The sequence below is a fragment of the Lissotriton vulgaris genome, chromosome 1_2 (assembly GCF_964263255.1).
Source record: "Lissotriton vulgaris chromosome 1_2, aLisVul1.2, whole genome shotgun sequence".
Lineage (NCBI taxonomy): Eukaryota > Metazoa > Chordata > Amphibia > Caudata > Salamandridae > Lissotriton > Lissotriton vulgaris.
The window spans coordinates 107,672,095-107,695,285 of record NC_141686.1 but is presented as its reverse complement, the minus strand read 5'-3'; the positions used below and the strand labels follow the sequence as shown (position 1 = coordinate 107,695,285).

The 23,191-nt window shown below is 43.5% G+C and overlaps 1 protein-coding gene across 1 annotated transcript in view; it reads right to left on the bottom strand.

Moving 5' to 3' along the window:
• Window positions 1-23,191, bottom strand: part of LOC147734640 (protein mono-ADP-ribosyltransferase PARP12-like) — a 370,724-nt gene that overhangs the window by 298,849 nt on the left and 48,684 nt on the right. The window contains exon 2 of the mRNA XM_086952939.1: window positions 13,037-13,172. Coding sequence (XP_086809065.1) covers window positions 13,037-13,172 — 136 coding nt within the window. The remainder of the gene's footprint in view (window positions 1-13,036; window positions 13,173-23,191) is intronic.

The following is a 23,191-nucleotide window of genomic DNA, read 5'->3' as shown; positions in this document are numbered from 1 at the left end:
AATGCTGAACAAGGCAAATATTCACCCCAGACGGAAAGATCTGTGTTTAATCCATAGGTTTTTTTTCTCACCACCTCACCCTAGTTTGCAGTTGCAGCATTCTGCAGAAGGCTGGCGGTGTTGGTGGTTCGCTGGCGGTCTTTGCAAAAGAAATCTGACAATCTTGCTATACGGCGGACGGTCCGCCTAGCTCAGGTACAGTGGTTCCCGGACTGCCAAACTCGTAACCAGACCCTTAATGTGCTATAGGATGAAAACATGCTTTTTACATGCCTGTTACATGCCTGTGTTTGCTGGCCTTGCCACATTAAATCCAGACCTATTTTCTTTGTCAAAGTTTGTTTCTTTTCTGGCAGGAGATCTGTAGCCTGCATTTCCATGCACTGAAAATCGACTCCCATGTAGATGACTAGCAGCAACACAGCTTCACATTGCTGGAGGGGTTTGGACAGCTCCAGCTTCTCCTTCCACCTTGGATTGTGCACTTCTGTGACGTTTAGGGGAGGGGCCAAAATTATGCTGCTCCAATACCTTAAAGAGTGACAGTCCTTCTCATCTTCCAGGGAATGCGAGGTCTCTTATTTCTCCCCGTCATAAAACAGCAGGGATTGCATGATGGAAAATCCAGTGTTCAGACAACCTGTTTCAGCCCGGAATGGAATTACTTTGGAGTTGTGCCATATCTTTATAGTTTTTGTATGATATGAATCCTCCAAGATAGGCTTTGTACTAGGCTATGTTTCTGACTACAATTGACTAAACCCTAACTTTTTATTATTTACTTTAGTGCAGCACTGAACTGCATGCAAGATAGTGCTGTGTCACTACTGCCAGGTACCACGCATCAAGCGTTAGACCGCCGCGTCACTACATTAAAATGCATTATCACGCATTTTTAGACCCTTGACTACCTGCACGGGCTGAGCCTGAGTGAACTAAAGCGGGTAGTTACAGTGACCGCAGTGCCGCAGTCACACTGCAGCAGCGCAGTGTCTGATGATCTCACTGTGAGAGTCATGTCGGGGCAGGCAGGGCTGGGGCAGAGCCATTGTGTGGCTACACAGGCAGCTGGCTCCGAGTCCTGCACAGCCCTGTGTCGCGGCATGGCAGCTCTGACACTAACTGTGTAGGGTGACCAACTGGCATGGGTGCAAATTCAGGACAGTGAGTCTAAAAATTCAGGACAAAGGGTCAAAATTCAGGAAAGAAGGTCAGAATTCAGGACAAAAATTTTGGGACAAAGTCTACATTTTACCGACACATCAGAGGAGTTCGCGCAATATTACATAAGTTAAACAGACAACCAACACAAGAACAAATCAAAATATGTTTATATTAGATTGAGAGAACCTTGCACTGCATCTGTTGTGTGCCGGAGTGAAACTTAAATACCTGCGTTTGCATATTGGATGCACCGGGGTAACATTAGCCAAAATGAAACCATCACCTTCCACAGCTTGGCCCCAGGTGAGGTGACAGGAGCCCATAAACAAAAACAGTTTGCCATGCCCTGGGCTAACGTCATTAGGAGCTGTGGTGGTGATGGGGTGGGGGGGGGGGGGAGGAGGGGGAAAGGAGGGGTGGAAGGGAGGCTGGGGCAGGGGGGGTTCTTATCTGAGTAACATTTTCAAAAATAATGGGCAAATGGTGCCTTTCTAAGATAATTTGAGAAAAGAAAAAAAGGTTAATTAAGCAATTGTGAAAGTGTAGGTATTACATCAATAAGGAGATTTGACGTAGGGAACCGCTTATTTAGTATAACCACATAGCTGTTAGCTTGTCTGACATGGCTGCCCATCTCTCTCTGCCCTGGCTCCTCTCGAGCCCCAGCCTCTATCTTCCCTCCTGCCAGGCCCTACTGTTTTTGTGCTCTCCCTTATCTCCACCTAGTTCCTAGACAGTCAACCCCTTGTGCTGCCTGTGTTCCCTCGGTTCCAGCACATTGTTTGTTTGCTAGAAGTCTCCTGTGCTATCGTTTGACACCTTTACAATGCTCATATGCTCCCTTTCCACCTGATGCTATTTCTGGCCCATCAGCCTCCTGTGCCTACACATAGGCATGCATCCACCTATCCCGGCCATGAGCCCACCATTCGCCGTCTCTCCAGGTCATATCCACCACCAACATCCATGCATTCACCTGTCCACCCACACCAAGTCTGCATGTATCAGTCCAACAATACAACTGCTTCAATCTCCCCACAACACTGTAGGCACCCACAGCTTTGAACTGCCTACTCACCCTTCTTTACACAGCCATCAATCCACACATTCATCCAGCTGTCATATAAATATGACTGTTTGGGCACTTATATGTGTTATTTAACTGAATGCATATCTAAATACATTTTTCTGTGCGTTTCTGAGTGTATATGTGCATCTTGGTATTGTCTAGTACATATGGGGAGCTTGGATGTGTTTTTTCTGTTCATGCAGTTATACAACCATGTTATTGAAAAACATTCAACACATAAACATAAACAAGCCGTACCTATTGGCTTTGCCAGTGTTTATTGGTAGTGTGGCATAAGCAGTAACCCACCCCCCTCTTGTGATGTGTCGTGTTTATAACAAAGCAACCAAACAACAATGCTGTTAAAAATAAAAAGAATTAAAGGAATACATTCATTTTAATAAAATGGGAAAGGAATGGAAAGTGACAAAAATCACAGAGATAATGCTAAAGTAAACCTACCCACACAAAAAGCAAACATGTTGCAGGTTACCAGTATGTTTTCCAGTAGATTCATGAGAAGAGTTGGATATTGCTCCCTGCTGTTGGTAAAGGAAGTATTCCAAGTAGCACACACACTGGTTTAAGATGTCTCCTCTTCTGGCAGAGTGCCAACCTTACATCTGAGGAAATCTCCCAGAAGTCATTATAATCAAAATATAACGTGTCCCAAGTCATCATTATCAAGACAGAGCTCTTCACAAAGTTGCCTTCTCCCAAGTACAAAGGAATCCCAGTGCCTTTTATAACTGATCCAAACAGGGCATACCACAGACAAAAAGCATGTGCAATGCAATAGGTTTCACATTTACACCTATTTGAACTATTCACATTGTAAATAACAATGCCTTTTCTTTTTGTTTTCGTTTTAAAACATAAATATAAGGTAGTGTCATTTACAATGCCAATAGCTTAAACTCGCGTAAATGCGAGACCTATTGCATTGCAAATGCTTGTTATTCATACCTCTGCTCTTCCAGTTGTCCACTGAGTAGTAGTTCCACGACACCCTAACAATGCTGAGCGAGTAGGGGGCACAGCATAAACAGGAGTATATAAAGCTTCACTGGCCCCTGATTAACTGAAGCCTTTAATGGAACCCCTTAACCTTAAAGATGAAAGTGGCATTGCAGTGGCAGCTGGTAACACTCACTGAGCAATGCTGCTGCACACACGATCGATCCATGAGAAGAGCAGTGAGTGAAAGAGGAGGCCCAGCAAATGCTGTCACTGGCCCATTATCACTCTGTATGTGATAATTAGGCCAACATACAGAATGATAATGGACCTGATAGCAGCCAGCAGCAGGCTACTGATCACAGTAGGAGCGTGAGCTGGACCCCTGCTGTGACATGCACAGGACTCTCAGACTGCTTGCACGGGGCGGCTGAAATTACGGATAAAAGGCGTCTGTGAAAGAATCCTTCACGGACAACGGACAAGAGGCCCAAATTACGGGCAGTCCGTGAAATTTACGGACGGTTGGTCACCCTATAACTGAGGAGCATTCCATGACAGTGTGTCTGCACATTGTAGTTGTCGTGGGGGTGAGTACGGGTGAGGACAAAGCTTACTCAGGGGCCAAAGGGGCTGCAGAATGGGGCATACAACGCAGAGGCCTGACTATACTGGAGCGCTATAAGGACGCACAGGCACTCCGTTGCTCAGTCCGTGCCATCAGCCATGTGCGCTGAAGTCGCCGTTTATTTATACTCCCTGGTCCGAGCCCAGCCCAGGGAACTGCATGTGTATAACAGTGTATTGCAGTGGCCGGGTGGCTCACAACAGTAGTGACTTCAGCGGAGCCCTGGGAGTCGGCTCCGGGAGCTGCAGCCTTCAAATGTATTGATTCTCCAGTTACTCACCAGCAGTCCGGTCATGATCATCTAGCTGCGCAGGAGGGGGTGTAAAGCCTTAGTAGTTCCCCTGGCACTGCCGCTTAGGGGACAGGCTCACGGGTGTTGAGGAAGCAATAAAAGCTAAATCGATAGTTACAAAAACAATGGGAGGATCCGTACAATTACAGCATTCAGCCCCCATAGAAACGTCTAATTCCACTATACAAAGCAAGATCACCCGTAACCAATCAGCTGCTCCACACATGAAAATCTCAAATATCTCGAAAGCCGCCACAACATCACAGAGTTCTTACCCTAGGGCTGGGCAGAATAAAGAGATGTCATCTCAAAAAAGAATAGCGGCTAGCCAAGATACTATACCACACAAAACTAACCACCTACATTTGCCACCAGAGGCAGCCCCTATCGTGTGTGTCCTCTCAGGAATACCTGAACTCCCCAAGGGGAAACTTGAGAGAAAGCAGGACCTAAGGAACAAGGTAGTGTTCGGGCTCACTAAAAATAGACCCTTGCCCCCCAATATAGATGGGAATATATTAAGCGTTAGAAGGGTGGGCTGGTTAGGACCTCTCACAAAAAACGCCTTGGGCGATTTGATACTTGTAAAATTTAGTAATAAATATGTTGTCCCATACCTCCAATCTTGGCAGCCACAATTAGGTGATGGACCTATATCTGTTTGGAGTCTAAGTGAATTCTACCCCAGAACATTATATGCCCCGTCGCAATGCCAAGTAATATAGAGTAAATTTCCGGACGGCGAGAAGCGGACTTGCACTGAGTGGCTACCTCTCCCCTGTTTTTAATTAATTTGTTCACTCTTCCTGTTGCTTAGCTGATTTATCCTATTGATTTAATCTATTCTTAACAGACGCAAATTTTTTATGAAATGAAATGTATTAATGTATTAATGCATTGGTGTATATTTATGTACTGCTGTTGCTTTTATGATTTTTTTTTACTGAAATCGAATAAAGCTAATCAATCAAATCAAATCAATCACTGCCGCTCTCTCCACCCACCATTCTCTGCCGCCGCACTGACAGACTTGACTGTACAGCCACCTCTAGTGAGTACCGTACTGTCACATACAGTGTCAGACGGTGTCATTGTGCTGCTCAGCTATGCTCAGCTGTGTGTGCATGCCGTTGTGTGCACAGAGGCCATTCGTTATAAAGTTAGTTAATTTTTGCAGCTGCTGCAGTGCAGGGCAGCCGACTCGTCGCTAACTGTCCACAAATATTTTGGAATATACTGTACTGTGGATTTTTAAGTTGCTCAATGAACCAGACACACCCCGTTCGGCTCAGAGTGAACGAATCACATGCCCTCTTTGTATCAGTGAAGCGCTTGATCAATATAAACATTTACCAGGACCCATGGCACCAGCAAAGAGAATGCCCTCATATGGATCTTTATGGCAGCACCTTGCTGACGTTATTTTCCGGCAAAATGCTTGCCCCACTGGTATCTCAAGGTCCGGCACAGCAGGCACTGAGGTGCTCTTCCATTTCTGGAACTTTGCAGCAGTTTTAAGATCTTCATAGAGTTTCTTGTTGCTCAAATGGGTGTATTTCTGATATCTATATGTTTAAGTTTCCCTCGCCTTCATTGCTTGATTTTGCTTGTGGCAGTAGAGTGTCACTCATAGTCGTCGAATGTCACTCATAATTACACTGAAATTAAGAAAATGTCACATATAAGCAATCTGAAACCTTGGCAGCTATGTTGTGTCTTATTTCCTGCTCTTGGAGTGTGTCATATTAAGGTACTGGTGCCATGACCATGATGTTTTCTACTTTTGATTTGTTGCTACGGTGTTGCAGTGTTATCTCCAAGCTGACGAGGTGATGCTTGTCTTGCATATTGTTTTGCATATTGTTAAGCCTGCCCTTTCCGTTAATGCGTAAAGATGCATTTAACCTTCATATCAACATTGCACTGACGTTTTTGTCTTTTCTCTTAATTTAAACAATTGGATTTACAAAAACGAGTGGCTGAATCTGAGGTCTGTGTTTATCCTAATTTTGTGAAAACGGGATTTTCACACAAATCAGGATTACAACTAGTGTGGCAATAGCACCCTTTTTTCTCACACAAACGCTGTCCAGTAAAACATGGTGGAATTTAAGCAAGGTAAGATCTGGACATTTTAAATGTTATAGTCAGGATTGGGACAGCACATGTGATATTACAGCGCTATCCACTGTTCCAAGGTATGGAACTCGGAAGGTTGTAATTCTAGAACTGGTATACGTCATGCTTGTAATTTACCAGGTGCAGTAATACGGCACCAAATAACGACCAACTCAAATAAAGAAGTTTTAACTACAGTCACGAATTAAAATTAGTATGTGTTTTTGTATTGTAAAATAACATTTGTATAGTAGTTTTTATCTCATGTGTCCTCCCTCCGATAGTATTGTCCTGCCTGGTGTATATGGTGGTGTGGGTGTCTGGTTATAGTGTGGCCTATGTGAGAAATGTTGAGTGTTGTGCATAAAGGCTGTAGGGATGATCCAGTTGCTCCTATAGTCAGTTGGTATTGTATTTACACTGGTTATTGATACAGAAAGCTGTGGGGAAGGTAGAGCCATACTAGCCAATCTATAACACCCCCCTGTGTGCTACACCGTTAGATTGTTCCTCGTTGTCTGATAGGACATGCCTATATTGTCATGTTTCATATAGGCGCCCTAAGAGAAGAGGTGTGGCGCAGTGGCCAGGGCGACTGACTCCACAACCTAGGGGCTCACGGTTCGATCCCTGGCACCGGCGGCAGAACAGCCCAGCACCGTGTGACTCTGGGCAATAGCTTGCTTAATCCTCCCGACGACCCGCAGCGCCTTGACACCCACGGGTAATTGTTTGTGCTTTACAAATACTGGACATTTACATTTAATATAGGCCTGGGTAATATCATACACCATCACCTACACTGTCCACCTCATACTACACAGTAACGAGTCTTTAGGATTGAACCTTTACCTAGTTCCAGTCCTGGGTGCAAAAGGAGGGTTTCTCCTGAACAATAGAGTCCTATAATATCATCAATAGACTCACACAGTATGAATGAATATTCATAAGGGTTCTTGGACACCAGGCAGGGGCTACACCACCTACCCCTCCATATCTACGGGTAAGGTTCATCCCATACGTCATCCTCAAATCCAACAATGGCTAATACATGAGACAAGAGACAAAAGAGCCCTAGATAGATGCATAAATACAGCACATCTTGCTAGAATTAAGCAGAGGGGACCGAGACTTCAGGCCGACACAATGACCAGAGTCGCTGAGGCTCCTGCATGCAGACGCTCCAGCTGACAGTGGTCTAAACATCCCTTGCGGGTGTCCCACTCGTGACCAGGACAGGGTCCTACATTCTCACACTTCAGATAATGGAGTTCAACTAAAACCTAGAGGGATTCTTGGCTTCCCACCTACTCACATGCTAAGTACACTTAGGTACATCTAGACGGGCATCGTAGGAGTATGCGCTTTCTTTTATCATGCATTTTATCTTCACATATGCATTTATGATTATTGCAAAATGGTAGAGCTGTACTATCCTTTTATATTAATCGTACTGCTAGTCATATATATCTGCTACTGTCTAACGGTTATTGCAGCACGCCTATTTTGCAATAAATACTTATTATAACATGCCCGACTGCTTCTTCTGTGTAACTCTCTGAGATCGAATAAGTGAGCACGAGTGACTGAGCGAAAAGTAGTACATTGTTTCCACGATCTTGAGGGAGAAGGGTTGTCATGTTCTGAGGTTGGCAGAAACTTTTCTCTTCCCAATAGGAGGAGATAGTAGTGGCACTGTAAGCTGACTAATACAAACAGGCTAACATTCTCGGTGGGGGTGCTCGGAACCAGTCTGCCACCAAACCCACAGTTTATGTTATCCGAAAGCGCAGGTCCTGTATGGGTAATATAGGAACTACACGACAATATTGAGAGGTTAATCTTGTCTGAATGGCAGGCAGAGCGAGGTGTCTTCTGATACAAGGTGGTTGTGCTGGTTTCTTATTTTTGATGGCATTCCAGAGTTTGGTTGGCTGCATTGCAAACAAGGTCCCTGCAAGGGAGGCTTTCTCATCCAGGGCATGACCAGAAGCAGGGCTAGTGTAGACTAAAATAAAGGGTATTTCCTTGGATGGGAAGTGAGGAGTTGCAAGAAGCAATCTTCCTGAAACAGGAGGGCAGAGTGCCCTGGCGATATGTCTTGCCAGTCGTAGTCAGTGAAACAGTTGCAGGTATGATATTGTAACAAATGGTGTGGTGTAGAAGCTGTTTCTTGGCCCTGTTCTGGATGTGCTTGACTCAGTAGAGTACAAAGACCGGTGCACTTAGATGTGGTATGTTTTCATAATCTTGACAAGTGAGAACCATAGAGACTGTTGATTCGATCCTTTGGCGATATCAAGATGTCTAAAAATGTGATGCTGGGTCTCATAATAAAGAAAGAGGTTTGGTATTCTAACTAAGCCGCACAGAGATAGGAATCCATATTCACTCCCAGGTTCCTACAGTAGGCAGCAGTAAGTAGAGGTTCTAGTTCCGGGAGGACCAGAAGTCAATAGGCTGATTCAGGGACCATGTGCAGAATTCAGTTTCAGTAGAGTTGAGCTTCAAGTGGTTGAGCATCACCCATTCGTCCACTGCTCGGAGGGAGTAGCAAAGATAACAGGATTCATGGTGAAAGCAATTTTTCAGATTGAGAATGATTTGGGAGTCAAATGTGAAGTTGTAGGAGGTGAGGCTTAAGAATTTTATGATGTACAGGAGGAGGCTTTAAATAGAAGTGGAGCAATGGTGGAACCTTGAGTAGCTTAGAATAGAAGTCTTGAAGAGATATAGTTGCATTGGATTAGAGGAAGGCTTCAGAGAAGGCTGGATTATTGTGAGAGGGTCTGCTGATCTACAGAAACACAAGGAGGCTATAGGTGAAGATCCGCACTTAACGAATATTGTGGTTAAGACTAGGCTGTAAGTGGGCATAGACTGTGCAAATATCACATGGAATGGGGACAGGCAGAGAAACAGAATGTACAGCAATACATTGAAGGAAACTGTTCAGCTCCCAAGCCCTTGGTGGCCAGTCTCTTTATGCCCAATAAACCACTTCCTCCTATCAGTGCTGTGGACTTCTACTTCCAGTGAGAAGAGAGCAAAACGGAGCAGATAGTTACAACCCAACACAATCAGCCTGTGCAGAGGACATGTATATGTGCACCACCAACCTTGAACGTTATACAGCCTGGCAGGAATGTGTACACAGTGCACAATGGGCTGGAAGACCCAAGCACTACAGTGGTGTCATGCAAGGTCTTGGGTAGGTATCTTTACATTTTCAATACCTACAGTAAAGATAATGCAGATGGTATGGAACAGCTCCAAATTGCACATGAGCTCAATGGTACCTTGGCTCAGTCATGTCTTTGCAGCAGTTATGCACCATACGTGAGACAGAATAGTGAGGCTTCCTGAGTACCAAGAGAATATGGTGATGCAATATGATGCATTGAGTCATAGATGTTCATCAGTAGCCATTTAGATTAGGCCAGCTCAGCACTGGAGTTCTGTGTGGACCTATTTGTGCAAATGAGCAGTTGCATTTGGATCAGGTTGCTCAAAATAGCTAACACAATACTCTAAAGCACTGTGAAGACATACACTTTATGCAAAACAACAAGGAAAGACTGATAGAGCAGGTATGATATTATTGTAGAACATGTTTGAGCAATATAGAAAGAACGTGTGAATTGGGATAGTCGGTGAAATCTTTGATGCACTAAATATCCCACGATCGAAGAAAACTTTTAGGAAAGAACACAAATTTGAAAGAAGCCAATACAATTGTTGACGGGGAGGAGCACACATCTGGTGGGCGCAATAAATTAGGATTGAGAACAGAAGTGTGGCAAAAAATAGCAGCAGTGAACGATCATGGTTGTAAAAATCACATTAGTAACAAATAATGGTGGAACATGATAAAAGTGCACGTTTCAAATATTAGATGCTGCGGATCTGGGAGTGGCACTCATTCGAACAGTATAAATTGTTTTGCTAAGAATCACATATGGAGGAAGTACAGTAAGTGTGGTCCCTATGGAAAAGTGTGTGAGGGTGGGTAGGAGCAACACAGGATGTGCAAGAAGGGATGAGGTTTGTTTTAATAGTCCCAGAGACAGAAGAAGTTGTTAGTGCATGTGGTTAAGATGAACGTATCATGACCGATGTGGCACTGTATTATTCAGTTTTGTAAGAGGAACATCAGTGCTGGTGGTCAAGAATCCATTTGACCTGCATGTTGAATAGATTCAGAGAAAGAGAGACCATTGTTAAGGCACATATAGCCAAAAGGGGAGACAACCTCCTAGGTGAGAGGCATCAAAGGGACGTAGATATCATATTAAAGTCCAACAATGAATGTTGATATTGTGATAGGGTGAGGCAGAAGGTACCGTCTATACATCTTCCAAGGTAGTTTGAAAAGAAATTGGGATAACTAACTGGATTTAAACAGAAGATAGTGTTGAAAATAGGAATGAGACTGGCAGTTATGAATTTGATGTCAGATCTCCTTAGAGAAGAGTTGCATAGGTGGAATAAGTTGAGGTGACAGAACAAATGGAGGCCTCCAAGGGGCTTGAGCCAGAGGTTTTGGTGCCCAAGGATGAAGGTAAAATAGTAGAACTTGTGTGGACATTAGGGATTTGATCCAGAGCATATGGATTGACATATAGGCAATTGCCAACATTTCTGTAGAGTTTGACAATTTTGGGTTACAAATATTTAGCATGATGGACATGCCAGCCTGTCCTTTGTCCTTTCTAGAACCATTGGTTTAATGTCCGACTGACATAACTCAATATTTCCTCCACCAAACACCGTTTCCAGATATCAATATTTCCTCCACCAAACACCGTTTCCATATCTGGTTACTTACGAAAGTTTAAGGAGATCCCAAGTACACCACCACAGTCACCACCTTGTCACCAACTGCAAGGTTACACTGTCAGGATGAGTTTGCCGTAATCTTATGCTTCAACTACTTTGTAATATCTGCCTGGACTAATCATCTTTTAAGGAGCTTGAAGAAAGGGAGAGAAATTGAAGTGGACTTTGAATCCTAAAGGTGTCTTTGAGGCAATTAAGGAGGAAATGGGAAAGATGCAAGGGTCATTTTGATGTTCACAGAAAAATGGTGCTGACACTGATACCACTTTGCAAGGCTTGCATAATGATTAACTCTAGCGGTTTGGCTCATGAGTCCAGGTGCCAAGGGCAAGTCTTTGTGGCCCCGGATGTAGTATTTTATTGGTCTGTAGGAATGGGCTACTATCTCCAGAATCAAACCAGAATGCAACTGGAAGTCTAGTGTTGTTTCAGAAAATAATACCCATCAAAAATGACAATACTGGAGACACGAGAAGGCTTGCACCTGTCAGGCCAAGCAGCAGGGTGCAAAGCAAGGAGTCATGAAGTAGGAACTGGAGAAAGGTGGAGAATTCCCAAATCCAGTGAGCAAACAATCAAACCAGCACATTTGCAATGCAACTGGTCTCAAAATAGACCCCACCTTTTATTGAGCAAAACAGGATGTGATGCAATCCAGGGCGAGGTTCAGCCACCCTGGACTGGAAATAAATAAATAATGAAAGACAGTAAAAATGACCAGCAATGAATATATAAATGTTCGATGACTCTCAGAACTTGTATTCAGATCAAAAAACATAAAACAAATAGCTTAATGTGTACAATGCAGTTATCCTAAGAAAACCTCCCTGCATGCAGCATTCACGACATGCCAATATGCACAGATGAATCGTCGCAGAAACCTTAGTGTGGGTCAGCTGAGTCGTGGTGTGCGAGGCAAAACCAAGATGGCAACTGCTAAGGACACCAGCGCGTCCTACAGCAGAACCGCTGAAGCGACGGGAGGCAGCAGCCATGGGAAGCTGTGCGGTAGCCCACAGCGCCCACGCCCGATTACGACTCAGTCAAGGTAAGGGAGAAACACATATACCGGAACCCTGGGGTCCTTCTCATGGGAAGTGTGTGAAGTACCTTGGCAGCCTTTTTAACATTAACTACCTATGGGCATTCATATGAGGAAGGCATTATCAGGGACCTGATTCCTGAGTCCATTACTCATTAATTCCCCAGTTTTCAGCAGTAACTACACATTCAAAACAATTACAACTCCCTCCGCATTCTCTAATGATATCACAGCCATTGGTCTGCAGCAACTCAGGTCACTGCTGCTGACAGAATTGGCATGTTCATAACCTCACCAAGATGACAGTCACGCAAGATGACCACTTCCCAATGGTAAACAACCTTTACGACGCGGTGTTTACACCGCGCGTCCTTTACAACACTGCATTACAACGCAAGTCATTACTACGACTTGCGCTGGAGGGCGCTCTTGGTAAAGGAAGTTTGATTTTCCATTCCAACACCTTCCCTACTGTTACGTGGGCTGGATTTGGAAAAGAAAATTGAACTAATCCACAATTCAGCGCCCTCCAACGCAAGTCGTGCTAACGGCTTGCGTTCTAATGGCTGCGTCGTAAAGTACCGCGATCATTTTGATCGTGTTGTACTGACGTACATCCCTTCCCAATTGAGAATCACCGGTCAGTGAATAAAATACACATGGTAAGGTTTCGCTGAGTCCACCTCATTAATAGCAGAACGTCCTCTAATTACAAATCCCTAAATAAATGTATTCAAGAGTAACATGACCTGTAAGGTTGAAGGGTGACTCAAATAATTCTGCACATTCAATTCATTGGCATGGGATGAGCAATTGTGAATTCCCTAAGCCAAATTAACTTAGAATCAAGTTGCATGCAGTTCCATGAATGTACCGACTAGTGTGCAGCATAGAGTAACCAGCAAAGCTTTCTCTGGCACATCTTACCTCAGGCAGGAAGGCGGGGTCGTTCAGCAGTAGCAGAACTTGCAGGTCCTTTTTGTTAAGGTGGCTGATCTTGTGGGCCTTCAGCACAGCCTTGTTGGCATCAGAGTGGATGTCATGTGAAAAAGGGCAAGTGTTACTAAAAGGAAACAAGAAGGAAACCGTTACAAAGTACCACTATACCAAGCCACCCAGCCCAGCACCACAAGCATGCCAGGCGCATTAGAGTCCTGTGTGGGTTGGGCGCGTATCATGAATAGCTGTGAACCCTGAGAATGGCGCTCCAGTATTTATAGGCACAAAATGTTATTTCTACTTTTTATTACTGAATAAAATATCCTTCTTCCAACACAAGAATGTATTTATTTTAAATATGTATTCCTTTCCCAACTAGCACTGTTTCTTAAGGTAAACAACGCCACCTTGACTCTGGTATGGCAGTATGTCAGGGGAACACCACTCGGCTAGGCTGTGAGTTGCCTGATGTTCCATTGAAGATTTTAACACATCTGCAATTTCTGTGTGAAAACAATGGGCCAGACTTTACAAGGGGTGAATCTGCATAAGGTAGATCCGTGGGGAGGAAGGATTAGTGCAGGTATTCCCAAACAGTTGATCAGGAGCTACCAGTAGCTCACAGACAGCTTCAGAGTAGTTCGCAGCCTTGAGTTCATTTTCAATCAACACACTATCACATTTTCCTTTTAAAGTTAAGGCAAGCCTGTGTTTAGTTTATAACATTATGTTTAGGCTGCAGATAACAGGGTCTCATAATCAGCAGTGCCGGAGTAAGAATTGCGACCCAGAGCACATAGGTGAAGAACTGAAGCACTGAGGTATTTACATTTTAAATAGAAGTCCTTGTCAATTTAATATTGGAGCACAAGAACAAAATGATTCTTTTGAATGCTTTTAAAATGGGAGAAAATTAAAATGAAGAGTTATTGTAATGATTATGTTAACCTTTCATTTTAATGTTATCTTATTTCAAGGTGTTCAGTTTACAAACAGCAGGTTTCTTGCTCCCAGTGGCCAGCAGACACCTCATATTTGTAACTGAAAAACATAATCATATTTCGATGAAACATTGAGTCAATGTTTTTCTCCACTTTCAATTAGACCAATTACATCCTGTTAGAAATGAGTTTCTGGTTGGCTAAGGCTTGCGCCAAAGCCAGGCAAAAACAACCACTCTAGTCAGGGCAAGGGAGTTACAAGCTGTAGATAACCCCTGCTCACCCCCTTGATAGCTTGGCATGAGCAGTCAGGCTTATCTCAGAGGCAATGTGTAAATCGTTGGCGCAACAAACACACACAGCAGTAACACACGAGGCACACTACTAAAAAAAAGGAACTCCACACAAGGTTATATAAAAAAATAGCCTTTGTATTGTCATAAGCACATTAGAAACATATTCACACGTTTACACTGTGCCAACTGGCACTGGCAATATTCACAGGGGATTATATACAGGACCAGGCCAATCGGGCCACCGTCAGAGCCATAGGATGAGGTAAGTAAATGCAAAACACATCCAGTAACTACTGGTACCATAATGACCTAAGAAATATCAGATTAGTATTAGACACCATCCTAAAATATGCTAGCATGACATTAGGCAATACATCACATTAGGCCCAAACCTTTGCATAAACACATTACGCACAATGTCTCACCAGCATAAAGCACATTATGCCATCACATTTGGGCCTTGCGCCCTACCAACATAAAACTGACCCTCTGGCCAACTGGCCTTTTGCTGAGGCTCAAAATGGCCTCTGTCCCAAAATGTCAGGACTGGCTGCTGATGCAGCAGAATCCGAAAGTACGCAATTGTGCAGCCCTAAATGTTGCAGCTGCCATTAATTGCTGTGCAGCTGTGATGAATGGTAGGCATGGGCACTCACTGTGCCCTCTGGGTGGGTCCCCACTGGGAACCTATAAAACAAATGGGCAAGACGTAGCTGGGTAAAAGAAATCAGCCCTGGCACCACTGTGCCTCCTGAACCCCTCTCTGGGACTCTCTCACAACATGCTGCAAAACGTTGCCCGCTACGGCGGCGCAACTGAGAAACATCAATTAGGCACGGGCACCACTGTGCCCTGTAGACCCCCACTGGAGCTCAAGGAAAAATGGCCCCATCGTTCGAGCGGCCCGCTCAGGTACTAGGCACTGCGCCTCGACTGGCGCCAACCAACTGATTATGCAGAGAAATGCCCCCAAGCCCCACTCTGGGACTTCTACAGAAGATCTGTCCCAACGTGGCAGCTGCTCTCCTGCGGGTCCACTCGGCAAACAAGGCACCAACAACAACGAAGCCTTCACTCTCCGGGCTCTCTGGTGCCGCTCCTCTCCCAGCGCCGAGGGTCCTCCTCACTTGGGGACACTCTCCTTGGCTTTCGGCCGGCCTCTGCGTCCGTGGATTGGCCCCGCCCACCGTCAGGCAGCAGGCGCCTGGCTTCCGGGTCGCCTGTCCCGGGTCGAGGCGATGATTTCTTTCAGCGGCTCCCTTAGACATGCGGCGCAATTCTGGGTGGGTAACCGCCATCCAAAAAGGCACCAAAACAGCGGGGTCATAATGCATGGTCACCCGCTTCAAGAACCATAAAGGTGGGGTGGGATCCTGCCTTACTGAAAGGCTGAAAATGCAGTAGAAATGCATGGTGAGCTTCCGCCTGGGATCCCGCCCCATCCCAGGGCACTGCAGGGGAATCCCTTCATCGGGATTCCCTCACCAGACGTTACAGCTCAGCGCTGCAGGGCCCCAGCACTCCCCCCATCCTGGGAGAGAAAATAAAGGACTCACAAGGCGCTAAAATCCTGCAAAAGTTCAGGGGCATGGCTGGGTCCAGGGAGGGCAGCAAACAGGACCCTCCAGCATGAATGCAAGCCCCCATGGTGGTTCCTACAGGGCCCCCAGCAGCAGCACACCCCAGTAGCACAGGAACAGCACACCTTTTCATGGGGTCACAGCCCCAGTATTTATACACCTTTTCCCTTTGTCTGCGCCAGCACAGGGCTTGAGAAACCAGCAGAAACTGGTTAAGGGGGGAATTGGAGCACTCTGTTTACCAGGTTCCTCTTCCCTATTTTTAGGTGGGGGCTCGTCATGAGACACACCACATGGGGGCGGAGCCAGTATTCACCAGGGCAGGCATCATCCTATTCAGGGACCATGGACTTCTCCTCCCACCACTCCATATGCAGATGTCCCATTCAGCCTAGCGCTGACTCACCCTGCCCCTCCTGGAGCCACCCACACCTCCCAGCCCCTGTCACTCAAAAGCCAGACATGCAATTCACATCAGGCAGGCAGACACATAGCACACAGAAATGCGAACTTCTAAAAGTGGCATTTCGAAAATAGTTATAAATGCGTAGCATTTATTATCACTATTCCAAACATGCCAAACTTGGTAGATGCACTAAGTTTGACCACGCTGCACCTTGCATATAAGGGATTACCACTGAAGCACTTGTCAGGAAATGCCCAATGCATTCCTATAGGAGGGCAGCCCCACAATAGTGAGAACCCAAAATGGTTGTTTGTCACTATCAGGACATGTCACACACTTGAGGTACATGTCCTATCTTTTACCTACAATGCACCCTGCCCATAGGGCTAGCCAGGGCCTACCTTAGGGGTGACTGACATGTAGTAAAAGGGGGTTCACTGACATGGCACACACTTTAGGTGCCACGTCACAGTGGCAGTCACACTGCCTGCACAGACCCTGCAATGGCAGAGGCCTGAGACAGGTTTGAAAGAATACTACGGTAGGTGGCACAATCAGCGCTGCAAGCCCACTAGTAGCATTTAATTTACCAGCCCTGGGTATAAGAGATAACACTTTACAAGGGACTGACAGGTAAATTAAATAGGCCAAACAGGTGTAGACCAATCTTACCATATTTAACACAGAGAGTGCACACACTTTACACTGGACAGCAGTGTTAAAGTGCCCAGAGGCCTGAAACCACCAACACCATGTCAGTAAAAAGGCTAGGAGAAAGGCAAAAAGTTTGGGGATGACCCTTCAAAAAGGGACAAGTCCAACACACCCTAATTTTTTATAAAGACTGTTTCTTCACTTCAAATTCCTCCTATTTGTATTTTTCGGTTGTAAATACGGCACCCTGTCTACAGGGCATTTTGACACAGCAGGCATATTGCTCCCAGTGGCTGGTAGACACAGTGTCATAACAGTTTTTGCAGTACATTTTTCTACACTTTAAATTTCTCCTATTACAAAAATGGTTGTAGATTTGTTTTATACGTGTAACAGTGCCCCATATGGTGGAAGGTATGTTCTGTGCCTCAAGTAGATATGACGGAATCATTCACCCATTCACATATTAACCATTCACATGCACACATGTTCATACATTCCCAAAGTCCACGCTCTCACTGACACACATGGCAGCCTTGTCAGAGTGAAAAGTATTTTTTTCAAACCATATCTTTGGCTCTATTGACATTAGGCATAATCAATTAAACTGGGTGTGGAGGTGTCTGGTGACATTGCATGAGTGGCTTGGCCTTCAGTAGCTCACAATGATTTTCACTGATCACAAGTAGCTCTCAATACAGAAAAGGTAGGAGACCCCTGGGTTAGTGACTGCACACTGAGGCATACACCAGCCCTCACCCATCCCCCTGCAACACCACCAGGAAGCGCACAACACTCTCCCATCGAAGTATTCCATCGTCAAACTTACAGGCACGTCGTGTGAGACCCCTTAGTATCACTGTTAAACTAACTATAACTGTTTGATGTTTTAAGTGTACAATATGAAGTTTTGGATTCATGAACAACTGTGTTTGTACTTGAATATCTTCTTTTAATCTTCATGTATATGAGATGGCGCTGCACAAGGCAAGAACTGCAACTGCTTTGTTTGATGGTGCGCTATTTACAACTAAAGCAGTGCATCGACTGGAGTGCTTCCAATGCCAGAAGCTTTTCAGGTTAATTTAACCTTTTGTTCAGGCTCCAATTGAAGCAATGCTTGTTTGTGTCTCACCACCTCCACCAATGACCACTTACATAATTGTAACCCTTCATGAAAGTTAATGACTCTGTGTTTTACATCATTGCAGTGTCCTTTGGGAATATGGTGTGTAGAATTGATGTTCTTAAAACTCGTTTTTTAAGAGGAATCCCATTATGAATTATGTTTATCTGCATATACTTTTTTAAATGCTTAAAGTAAGTCTTTTATTGGATGTATTCATTTTCAGGTGCTTTTATGATTTTATTGTAAAATCGAATAAAGCTACCTTTGACTTTGACCACTTACATGGAAATATGAGGGCCACAGTAGAAGTAGGAAAAGGGGAAAAGACAAGAGAAAAAAACAGAGAGACAGGACTCTGCCCCTTCTGTTTCATCACGTTTCTGGTCAATGAGATCTATGGGATTTAAATCCATGTAAGTCAAAGAGATATCTTAAGAGTCTTGTTGTTCAGAGAACTAAACACAACTGCAATTGTGAGTTGATATACCTGAATTCTGTGCAACTAAGTGCAAGTGTTGTCACTACACACTCTCCTATGGAAGATGAGTCATAGTTTCTACCTGACTTTTTTATAAAACTTGAAAGATACCTGTTAATATCCTGTTGTTCCCTACTTTAAGCAATGGTATATATTTACTAAAACTCTAATGTGATATATGTGACATTTTTAAACACGTATGCAATGATCCACATTACCAATCCTCCTTTTTTCTTCACAGGTAGAATACAACCCTAGCCTTATTAGCTCAGATAAATATTCAAGAGAACAGTTCAAAGATTGTTTTTAATCAACAACATCACCTAGTAATAATTCTCTGTCATACCATAGTAAAATATAGCTTCAGTATTAACAATTCAGATAACCATTCAAGAGAATAGTTCAAAGTATGTCTTCATCAACAACACAACTTCATGTTACATCACTGTGATCCAATGGCCCATACTAACAATCCTTTAATAAGCAAAAGTTCTCGGTAAAGAAAAGGTGGAATTCATGTAGTGAGGTTCTAGCTGCATCAATATTGCAGCTTGATTGCCTGTCAAAGGACCCCATGAACAGATTCAAAGTTATACCAGATAATCCAAGATGGCTGCTGTCTCTCTGAAAACAAGTGAGAGTTTGTGGCCAACTGGGAATAATATATTTCACTGTCAGCACGCTGCCGCAGAAATCAGGTCCTACACTTATAAGCAGCTTCAGTCCAGACAGTGCCAGCACTTATGACCACAAGCATTTCCTTTGCTAAAAGGCACACAGCCAGAGTAGAGTACCGGCTATCCACAAATGGGCCAGACAAAGTGGTAACAGAACCTCAAACTCTGCCTCCAGAAAAATCTGCTTAGAACATGTTTTGCTTCAAGTTTACCAGGCACAGTATTACAGCTTTGGATTGGTAAAATACCACCCAAGCCAGCCTGAAATGAAGAAAAGTAACCCCTGACATGTGTTTCACTCTCATTAGAGCACTTCAGAGAGGTACTCACTCGGCGGAACAGCCAAGAAACACCGGTGAGTCCGCTTTCTTTAGTCGAGCATTTTATTTGCATTGATAATTCATGTGGCGCAGCACCAAACGCAGGATGCCTACATGTTTCGGCTTCGGCCTTTCACTGGGCAATATATATAAAAAAAAAAAATATATATATATATACATATATATTTATATATATATATATATATATATATATATATATATATATATATATATATATATATATATATATATATATATATATATATATATATACACACATATATAAATATACATATATTTATAGATATATTTATACGTGTATTCAATGAAAAAAACATAAGGTTACAGAGACGTTATAGTTAGGTTGACATTTTACCAGAACAAAACCATAGAATTTTTTTACGTTAAGTAATATTTAATTACCGTACGTTTTTACAATGTATAGTTGAAGTAACTAGTACACTAGTTTTGAACATTTTGTGAAGATTTGTCAAACAGCGCAAAAGTATTAAGGAAAACAAAAAACTCTTTGTCGAGTTGGAGTTGGTCCTAACTATAACTAGCTATCACCAGTAGGTAAAATTTAGGGATGTGTGTATATATATATATATATATATATATATATATATATATATATATATATATATATATATATATATATATATATATATATATATATATATATATATATATATATATATATATATATATATATATATATATATATATATATACATAAATGTATATATATATATTTTTTTTCACTGAAAAAAACAAAGATTAAAGTAATGTTAACGTTAGGTGAAAATCTCAGTTACAACTATTAACCTATGCCCTAAAGTAACTATAACTCGCACCCCACTATGCGTAGTTTTCGCAGCAATGATGTAATTTCAAATGTTGTAGTGATGTTATCATTGATGTCATATATGGTGTATTTACCAAGTTAGATACTTTGTGGATGGAGGGGGCGAGTTATAATAATTTAAAGCTGTAGCATACATTATAAATTAAAGGTATAAGTTTAGAAATGTACATTTTTGGGTACTTTTTTCTTTGTAGTGAACGAATAAATAAAGTTATTTACATTTAGAGGTGGTGCATAAATTATAATTGCAATGTATAACTATAACTGAAGAACGTCTAATGTTTGTATGGTGCAGTGGACTGGCATATGGTGGAGTGGGGTAGAGTGAAATATCATACAGTGGAGTGTTGAGTGGAGTGGCGTAAAGTAGAATAGTGTACAGTGGAGTGGCGAAGAGTGAAGTGGTGAACAGTGAAGTGATGTAGAGTGTAGTGGCACACTCTACAATAGCGTAGCGTAGTGGAGTGTTGTAGAGTGGAGTGGCATAGGGTGAAATAGTGTATGGTTGAGTGTTGGACAGTGGAGTGGCATAGTGTACAGTGGAGAGAGTAGAGTTGAGGACAGTGGAAAAGCATAAAGTGGAGGATGGAAAAGGGGACTAGTTTAGAGTGCAGTGGCATAGGCTGGAACTGCATAGAGTGGAGTGGTGTGGAGTGACATAGAGTGGAAGTAATTAGAGTGGCATGGAGTGCAGTGGCATATAGTGGAGTGGTGTACATTAGAATATCTCATATTAGAGTGGTGTGCAGTAGAGTGGCATAGAGTGGAATAGCATGGTGTGGAGTGCCGTACGATGGAGTTGCGTACAGTGCAATAGTGTATAGTGGTATAGGCGAATAGTGGTGGCTAGAGGAGTGTGTTAGAGTGGGTTGGCATACACCGGAATAGCGTAGATTAGAGTGGCATGCATTGTAGTGGAATAGAATTGACTGGGGTAGAGGGGGAGTGAAGTACAGTGGAATAGCATAGACTGGAGTGGCATAGAGTAGAGTGGCCTACAATGGAGTGGCATAATGTGGAATAGCGTACACTGGAGTATGGAAGAGTGGAGTGGAATAGAGTGTAATAGCATCAAGTGGAGTGGTATACAGTAGAATAGCATAGAGTAGAGTGGCATAGATTGGAGTGAGGTGCAGTGGAGTGGCGTACAGTAGAATATCACAGATTAATGTGTTTTACTCTGGAGTTGCGTACAGTGGAATATTGAAAAGAGTATTGGCATATAGCATAGTAGTGTACAGTGGAGTAAAGTAAACTGGAGTGTTGTACAGTTGAGCAGCATACTGTGGAGAAGCGTATAGTGGAGTTGTTTACAGTGCAGAGGTGTACACTGGAGTGCGTTAGAGTAGAGTGGCATACAGAGGAATAGTGTACAGTAACGTGGAGTGTTGTAGAGTGGAATGGCGTAGAATGGAGTGAGGTACAGTGTAGTGGTGTATATTGGAATGACGTGGAGTGGAGTGGCGTATGCTGGAGGGGCATACAGTGGAATACTGTACACTGGAGTGGGGAGAGTGGTGTGGAGAGGCATAGAGTGTAATAATGGAAAATGGAGTGATGTACAATTGAGTAGCACTGAGTATAGTGGTGTAGAGTGGTGTGAGGTACGGTGTAGTGAGGTAAAGTGGAATAGCATAGCCTGGAGTGTTGTAGAGTGGAGTGGCGTTCAGTGTAGTGAATTAGAGTGGAGTGTTGCAGAGTTTAATACAGCAGAGTGGAATGTTGTAGAGTGGAGCGGGGTACCATAGAGTGGTGCACAATTGAATAGCGTAGAGTGTAGTGGCATATATTGGAATGGTATAGGGTGGAGTAGCATACAGTGGAGTAGTGTACAGTGGAGTAGTGTACAGTGGAATAATGGTGAGTGTTATTGGCATACAGTGTAGTGACATACAGTAGAGAGGCATATTGTGGAATCATGTAGAGTAGAGTGACGTAGAATGAAGTGTTGTACAGTGGAATAGAATACAGTGTAGTACCGTACAGTTGGGTGGCATACATTTGATTTGATTATCAGATTTGTAGAGCGCACAAATTCCCAAGGGCGTCTTGGCGCTAAAAATGACTATGCCTGCCGGAGGTGGGAAAGAGTCGTGCGAACACAAGAGCCAGGACTATGCTGAGAAAAGCCAGGTCTTTAGGTTCTTTCGAAAAGATAACAGTGATGGGCTGTTTTTTATTTCTACTGGTAGCTTGTTCCAGGTTTTAGCTGTGTGAAGTATGAAGCTACTCCCCCCTCATCTTAGTTGTTTAAATCTGGGAGTCTTGAGAAGCTTAGCACTGCTGGACCTGAGAGTCCTAGGTGGATCCTACTGTGATAGGTTAGTTTTCAGAAAGTGAGGGCCTGACCCATGCAAGGCCTTATATGCCAGGCAAACTGACTTGAATTGAATTCTTTTCTCAACGGGAAGCAAGTGGAGACTTCTCATTCTGAGAGCCACCGGCTCCAACCTGGGAATGTCCAGTACCAGCTTGGCTGCAACGTTCTGGAGGCGCTGAAGTTTTAGCAATAACTGTTTTTGAAGCCCTGCATACAGAGCGTTCATATAGAGTAGAGGGGTGTAGATTGCTGTGCCATAGAATGAAGTAATGAACAGTGTAATAGCGTGGAGTGGATTGTTGTATAGTGGAGTAGCTTATAGTGAAGTGGAGTACAGTTGAGTGGCATAAAGTGCAGTGGTGTAGAGCGGAATAGCGCAGAGTGGACTGGCCTACAATTGAGTGGAATAGAGTGGAATAGCATGGAGTGGAGTGGCCAAGAGTGGAGAGTCTTACAGCAGAGTGCAGTAATTGA